At 39.4% G+C, this 8500-nt stretch overlaps 1 protein-coding gene across 1 annotated transcript in view; it reads right to left on the bottom strand.

Moving 5' to 3' along the window:
- Nucleotides 1-7333, bottom strand: part of oat (ornithine aminotransferase) — a 19156-nt gene extending 11823 nt beyond the window's left edge. Inside the window, exons 1-2 of the mRNA XM_026915299.3 lie at nucleotides 7215-7333; nucleotides 872-1087 (exon numbers count right to left, since the gene is read on the bottom strand). Coding sequence (XP_026771100.3) covers nucleotides 872-1079 — 208 coding nt within the window. The 5' untranslated portion in view covers nucleotides 1080-1087; nucleotides 7215-7333. The remainder of the gene's footprint in view (nucleotides 1-871; nucleotides 1088-7214) is intronic.
- Between the last annotated feature and the right edge of the window lie 1167 nt (nucleotides 7334-8500).

Below are 8500 nucleotides of genomic sequence, written 5' to 3'. Positions count from 1 at the left end.
ACTGGAGACTCCTTCCATAAGTGTTAAATTAAACATCTCCTCACAGATCAACGATTACACACATTTTTAATCCGTTTACGTGGAGCGTCCGCTGCACAAATATTACATTCTATATTTAAAACTCTTTTTTATGGTTAAAAAAATATATATATAAAATAAGATGTAAATAATCTCCGAATCCCTTGAGAGCATTAAACGTAAACTTCTGTTTGTTGTTCTCAATCTTCACAAACTTTCTACATCAAATTTAAAAAATTACAGTAAAAAAATGATTTTTGTGCCGGACTCAACTAAAAACATTTTTTTGTTTGTTTTTTGGGAATTTTTCTTTGCGTCATACTCAACTGTGTACATTTTTCCTTTTTTAGAAATGATATTTTAAGTTTTTGTCTCAGCATTATAAATTTTAGACCTGAATGTTAAGAATTTAGACATTTTTTAAGACTTTTTTTTTTATTATTATTATTATTTCAGGTATACTGCTTTAGCCTTTTTTTAACTCATGGACAATCAGTTTACTTTTTAACATTTAGATATTTAGGCAGAATCGTAAGAATTCATATGTCACGCAATTTTAAGTAAAAAGAAGATCTAAGGAATCTGGATATGTGTATAAATAGTTTATGTATGAAAGTGTAGTGAGAAAGCACAGAAATCAGTAAATAAACAGTAAATAAATAACTGAGCGGCGAGAACAGCGTTAGTTAAAAGCTGCACAGTAAATACAGATTGCAGCTCCATTTCTGGAACGAACTTCAGCTGATGTTTAATGTGTTTGATGGAGTTTTACTCAACACTCAATGCCAAAGCTGATTTGCATATGTTCTATCGCAGTAGTAATAAGAGATCTGAATGTGTGGACGTGTCTCACCCTCTCCTCTGTGCAGGGCGACAGGTAGCGGGTGATAGTTATGAGCTCCGTATCGCTCCTCTCGAGAGAAAACCTCCTCGGATGAGAGCACTCTCTCGTCACGTTTAGCGTAAGACACCGCCGTCGAGGACGAGCGCATCCCAGAGTGAGCGGCGCGGCTCAGTGTGGGCGTGGCCCAGCGGCTCAGGTGAGTCAGCATGCACTTCATTGTGATACCTGTGTACAGAGAGAACACGGTTAAACACGGACGACCCAAAAGTCCTCACACACCTTCTCACTAAAGAGCAGAACTGCACTTTTTATTTTCATTCAGATTTAAAATAAAGGTTTTCAATGATTAATTGAGGGTCCAGAGAGTGTCTTTAGCACTCAAAGAAAAATTCATTCAATTTAAAAAAAAAAGTCCTGACTTTGTAACAAACATTCAGTTTAATCAGAATACATTTACGTTATTTAAAAAATATTACATTATTTAAAAGCCAAATGTGATTACTTTCCACTGAACAGCATTGCAAGGCCCGGGAACAAACCCAAACCCTGTGTGTGTGTGTGTGTGTGTGTGTGTGTGTGTGTGTGTGTGTCATCCCTCGACCTGTGAAATTAGGGGGCGTTTTCTCAGGTCATCGAGTCGTGATTTCGAAATCATGACTACTGACGTTGAAACACAGCAAATTTGCTTTAAGAGAAACAACCAAGGCCAAACACAGTCCAGGGTGCCAATACTTTACTTCTGTATTGAACATACCGAGAATTGAGTGAAAACAAGTAAAACAACAAAAACGAGTTATAATATATTTGTTCTACACTCGGTAGGGTGTACCGCTCTGTTGGGTCAGGGGATAGGAATGTAAAATCAAGCTAAAAAAATGTTAATAAAACTGTAAATAAATATAAAACAAGCATAAGAATGTGTAAATCTGCCAGAAAATAAAAACAGGCAAAAAGCACAAGGTCACTAAAGTCACCAGCAATTGGTGGTGTGCGCTATTTTTAGCTCCGCCCACAATTCCCAGCTCAGCTCATGTTACCTGATCACGAAGAGGAACTAATTTCGGCACGTGGATTTAAACAGGACACACACACACACACACACACGGACCAAAATAAATCACATAAGGCCGTATTCGGTGTTAATTTAATCTTAAACGTAACGAATTAAAAAGGCGCACATTATGATTTCATGACCTCGAGTTAGTATGTCATGTTTTCATTACGTTGTGCGCACGAGTTACTGTCTGAGAACGATATATATATATGAGTGTGGAAGCCATTTTGTTCGATTAAACCAGTGTTTAATGTAATTATTACAACTAATACTATTCATGCAGCGATATATTAGCGATATACTAGCCTACGATCAACACTCGCCATCCTTTTAATCATGTATCATCATATGAGTCTTTTAATTTTCCCTCTTTTTTAAATTTGTCTTTTGCATTTATGTTGCATCATATTACGTCTGAAAGCAAACGATTTCCGTCTTCATTCCACATTTTCTATCCCCGATTTCTTTTCAGCTTTAAAGGCAAATGCTTGTGTTTAAAGGCGGTGGTCTAGTGAGAAAAAAAAAGACGTCTCAAGGAAAATCTGCTGTGAAATACACACAGGTGATTTTAACCATCTGAATGTGGAGCTCAGAAAACCCACGTAAGCAGGTGTGCGTAACACGACACTGAATACCAGGAACTTTCCCCACATACACAGTGAAGCAGCTTTCAGAGTTAAGGCTCTAACAGCATGAGGGAGGACAACAGTGTTGTGTAAGCTGTAAGGATTCCTGCTAAATTATATAGAAAAAGGAAATAAAGTTCAGCTCAAGTTCAGAACCAGTTCCTGGTTATAAAACACGATATAGTGTTTCCACGATCAGCAGCTCTCTTTCACAGCCATGACAATACGGGCTTTACTGAGCGTACACTCAACCTATTGTTCACTAATGTACCCTGTACAGATTAGCACATTCAGCTAAACACACCCTCTCTCTCACACACACACACACACACACACACACCGTGTCACTGAAAGATTTACAGCAGGGTTTAAATATGCACCGTATCCGATTTAAGATCAGATAACAGCATGAAGAACACGTCAGAACTAACAGTAAGTCTTTTGCTGAACTTCAAACCTCAAACTGTCCCTTTAAACTTCCTGAAACTCTCAGAGAATTAAAGGAATAAAAGTAAATTAAATAAGCAGAATTACACAAATTGAATCCAGAGTTAAACTGTGACACCGACAGGAGAAAGAAATCAGACCTTTAACACGTTTAACTTTTTAAATGGACAAAAAATGATTTGCATGCATATTTTATTTCTTTAATTCTTTCTTTGTCTGTTCATTCGTAACTGGGGTAGCTCACAATCAAATTATAAAAATGAAAAGTTAAAACAAATTACAAAAAAAATAAAATAAAAGGTGAAGTATAAGAATACTAAGCAAAATGATCATAAAAAAAAAGCAAATTCTAAACTGTCTGAATAATTATGAAAAATAATCATGCAAATCTAGCGTGTGATATAAAATGTAGAAATGTACAGTTGTGTATCATTTGCATCTCTGTGAAGATCAATCATATTTCCCAGAACGAGGCTTGCAGACATGAACATTAATCATCTGTAGACTGCACACACACACACACACACACACACACACACACACACGTGCATGGTGACCTCGATTTCCTTGTTAAGCTGGAAGCTGATAGGCCGAGACAGCACAGCCCCTCACACACCCACTGTTAGACAGCCAACGACTAAATAAAGACACACACACACACACAAAAAAAAAAAACAGAGCCATGACAGATCTGCGAAACGTCCGATCCGTCAGCGAGGCGAGTCTGGGGCGTGTCCTAAACCCACAAACTCCTTTAAATAAACACAGACAGGAGGTTAAACATGCGGTTTGGGTCGAATAAGCTGATTATTACACTTTATTTCACTACACGTTACACACTACCACTAAACGTCACAGCCATTAATCACACACATTAGGACAACATTATTATAAAACAAACTTTTTTTTTTTTTTTTATAACTGTGATCTGTGTGTTTTGGACGCTTCTAACCAGACATCATAGCTGTACAGTTGATTGCATCTGAGTCGTAATAACGTAATAACGAATATTAAAAGAGTGCAATGTTAGTGAGCTTAGCTTAAGGTAGCTGATTGGTGCATTGAATGACAAGCTAACCATTCATATAAAAAAATATAGAAAGTTATAACGTACAACGCAGGAATAAAACGTTTATATTAGAGCTTTGACGATCTGCTGATTTGATTTGAATCGATGCATCGATTTGAAACGAATGGAGCCAACAATCGTAATTTGATTAGCGCTGAAGAAAGAAGTCATGCGTACAAAATATTTACAATTCCAATATCTTTCAAATGATGTGTAAATAGTTTAACAGATTAGCAAGTTGGTTTGGCCGTAACTCTGATACTTTTAAAAACGTCCTTCTCTACATCATCATCACTCACGAATTAACAGTAAGCCTACTCCAGACTGCGAACAATGTTGCTCACTTACTCTATGAGATTCAGTGCTATCGTCAAATATCAAATTGTTGTCATGAGAACCGAAATCGGATCGTATTACGCAGGACCGTTTCTTGCTTTTCGGTCGCTGAGAGCCTACAGACCACCAGGGGGTGCCATTAGTTTTAAACCAGATATGCAAAAAAGCACATTTTACTATCATTTAGCAAAAGGTTTACGTATCGGGCAGTCACAGAGCGCCCCCTTGTGGTGTGGAAAGAATGGAAACTGCAACTTACGTAAAGAAATAACTAACGTTACGTAACGCTAGAAGCTCATAAAGCGTTCATATCTAAAGCAGAAGAGGAGAAACGGACCGCTAACAAAACACCGATAAAACTTTTATGCTAATTAATAGGATTTAGCTGATTTCTGGCTTAAAATGTTAGTGGATAACTAGCTAGCTAGCTGGTATCTATGCTAACACACTGTACAAGCCTCTGTGAATGAGCCGTTGCTATAGAAACAATAACATATTAGAATGAACGCAATAATATAAACCTGCGCTACTGTCAGAGCTGCTGTTATAGAAACTTCATCAACACCTTCTGACCAATCAGAATCCAGAATTCTATCACGCAGAATTCAATAATTAGATTAATATTACTTTCATTTAATGTGTACAAAAATAAATTAACACCGAAAAGGAGAAAAGATACAAAAAAAATTAGTAAAAATTAAACAATTGTGAACAATTTACAATTTTAAAGAACAATTGAAAACTTTACTAAATCTGCCTCCAGAGTTTGTTATAGTTATTTTTTAAAAAATAAAATAAAACATTTATACAAAGATATCACGATAGCCACGACATCTCAGAAAAGCGTACTGTGACATCATTTTTAACGATATCGGTATTAAATCGTCGTATCTTTGAAATTAAGAACTTTTAAGCTTTATAAATTTTCATTCCATTAGATGGAATATAACTGTATAATTATGACTGAAAAATATTTCATGAGTGTTGATTTTATTTCGTAGGCGGAGTTTGTACAGGAAGAAAAGAAATTATCCTAAAACAGAACCTTGTGGAACTCCACAGCTACATTTTTATAAAGTTTTAGACTTCCTCATTCTGTTCTTTAGAAGAGCACACGTACAGACAGGACTGCGTGTCTGCGACTGCGTGTCTGCGACTGCGTGACTGTGTGGTTGTGTCTGAAACTGCGTGGTTGTGTCTGAAACTGCATGTCTGCGACTGCGTATCTGTGACTGCGTGTCCGCGACTGCGTGTCCGCGACTGCGTGGCCATGTCTGCGACTGCGTGGCCATGTCTGCGACTGCGTGTCCGCGACTGCGTGTCTGTGACTGCGTGGCCATGTCTGCGACTGCGTGTCCGCGACTGCGTGGCCATGTCTGCGACTGCGTGTCCGCGACTGCGTGTCTGTGACTGCGTGGCCATGTCTGCGACTGCGTGTCCGCGACTGCGTGGCCATGTCTGCGACTGCGTGGCCATGTCTGCGACTGCGTGTTCGCGACTGCGTGTCCGCGACTGCGTGGCCATGTCTGCGACTGCGTGTCCGCGACTGCGTGGCCATGTCTGCGACTGCGTGTCCGCGACTGTGTGTCCGTGACAGCGTGGTCATGTCTGCAACTGCGTGTCCGTGACTGCGTGTCCGCAACTGCGTGGCCATGTCTGCGATTGCGTGTCTGCGACTGCGTGTCTGTGACTGCGTCGCCATGTCTGCGATTGCGTGTCTGCGACTGCGTGTCTCTGACTGCATGACTGTGTGGCTGCGACTGCGTGGCTGCGACTGCGTGGCTGCGACTGCGTGGCTGCGACTGTGTGTCAGCGAGGACGAGATAAAATAAGGACAAGCAGCTTGCACTCAATGAGCCGAGCTTAACATCTGTTTACACAACCTCATGTCAGCTGTGTGACTTTTCCTCCCTCTGTGTCAAAGAGTGTGTGCGTGTGTGTGTGCGCGTGCTCGTGTGTGTGTGTGTGTGTGTGTGTGTGCGTGTGTGTGTGGTGGGTGTGAAATGGTGGGTGTGCTGCTTACGTGACCAGCTCTCACACACACATTTCCAGGAAGATTATTTTCCTGTAACATTATTACACGGCGTGTCTTCAGCAAAAAAAGATTCGCTCTTGATGTAAAACTTTTAGATATGCAAATGATTCTGGTGATCTAATGAATATGCAAATAAGTTTGTGATGTCATCCGGAGACTTCTTAGAGCACGCATTATCTACTTTATCCTGATCCGAGTCAGCGGCACGGCTCTAACCTTCTCACCGAGCCAAAAATAAACCTTTTAAAGTTAAACTCTGGTTTAGTGTTTAGTTTAATATAAACCCTGCATCATGAGCTGGTAGTTTATTCTACATCATATAAAGCTGAGTCTTTAATAACTCATGTATGAGTCCATATTGCAAAAAAAAAAAAAAAAAAAAAGCACAGATGTTAATTACTATGTTCATCCAGATGTTACAGATGTGTAATGCTGCTTTTTGGATGATGAATAAGATCACTTGGGTTAGATTTTCTTCATCCTCTGATGCAGCTGATCTCTGAGCATGAGACACACCGCGTTTCCTCTGACTGCTCACTGAGCTGCATGCTTATGACAGGCATAAGTCGTGTATCTGTGCGTTATAAAGCCTTATAGAGGTGATGATGTGGCTGAGGAGCAGCTGATGGAGCAGCAGGTCCATGCGGCCACTCATCCATCTTCAATATCTCACTTTCCAGCTTCATTACAAACCTCATTTCAAGACGATTCACATCAAGATAAACTCGCAAACGAATTAAAAGCCTGTCGCTGGTATTTTATTTTTATTAAAGTGAGCCACTTACCCCGGGAGAGAGATGCCTGCCGTGTGTAATTTTCCGCTCGGTTCTGCGCATGCGCACTGCCGAGCCGCAGGGTATAGAGAGAGTCACGTGGGTCGAATGACGCAAGAAGGCGAGGATTTGCGACGGCTTGGGGGTGTGCACGTGGAGGAAGGAGCAACAAGGAAGTCTATTTATGACTATGACTTTATATGGTGGAAAAAAAAAACACAACTTACTGAAAAATATTATATGTAGCATTAAAGAACATGGAGGTCTTGAGGTATTAAATTTCACAGAACTCAGAATTTTCTTTTAATAAAATAAATAATTGAATTTATTCAAAGCAAAGATAGTGTATGGAATTTTTTCCCCAAATTTTCCCTAATATTTCTTTTTTTCTTTGATAAAATGTAATTTTTCTATTAAAAACAAATCCCTACCCGACTAGCACGCGTTCACAAGCAGGCGATATTGGCTTGGCAGTTAGCTTTTCTACAATTTCTGACCAACATCAGTGTTTAGTTTGGAATAACATGGATATCTTGTGCAAAAATAAATCTGTTTTCTATCAGACTAACTCACAGTTTTCTAACTCACAGTTTGTCAGTTGTTTAATGAGCAAGGATTACTTTTATCATACTCGGAATTCCTTAAAAAAGTTCAAGATTCCTGCGAAAACAAAAGCTATCATCTCTGATGCTATCCCAAGTCAAGCTGTCTCATTGGCTACGTTTATATCCACGTCAATTCCGGTATTCCGATATTCCGATATTAATCAGTATTTGGTGATATTCTGATTAGTACTGAGTCATGCATGTAAACGCCGCAATCCGATTGTCCGATTCAGATTAAGACGATATTCTGATTCCCCAAATGATTCCCTGATTCCCGTCCCTGGAATACGCCTGTTTTAATCGGAAATTTGTTGCATGTAAACACCTTGTTCAGAAAATCCACTGAAAGGAATTGTGGGAGCTAAAAGATGCTTAGCTGTAGGCTAGGTATTTAGGAACGGCAGCTCAGGAATTCTTACAACAACCAAACCGTGTATACAGGAATATTCCGATGCCTGTACGCATATATATATATATATATATATATATATAAACATCGTATTCGGAATATGAGTACATCCTGAATATAGATCTAAAACGGGATTTGATGTGCATGTCATTGTTGCGGAATTCTGTCTTTAAAAATCTCTACTTTTGAAATATAGCGTGTCCCAAAAGTCTCCAATGCAGAGGTGGAAATTAACGCTTTTGCTGGAATACACAGTCCCTTGTATTCCGGAGACTTCTGGGACG

Source organism: Pangasianodon hypophthalmus, chromosome 12, assembly GCF_027358585.1.
Source record: "Pangasianodon hypophthalmus isolate fPanHyp1 chromosome 12, fPanHyp1.pri, whole genome shotgun sequence".
In the NCBI taxonomy this organism is placed as follows: Eukaryota; Metazoa; Chordata; class Actinopteri; order Siluriformes; family Pangasiidae; genus Pangasianodon; species Pangasianodon hypophthalmus.
This window is presented reverse-complemented; position numbering and strand designations above follow the sequence as displayed.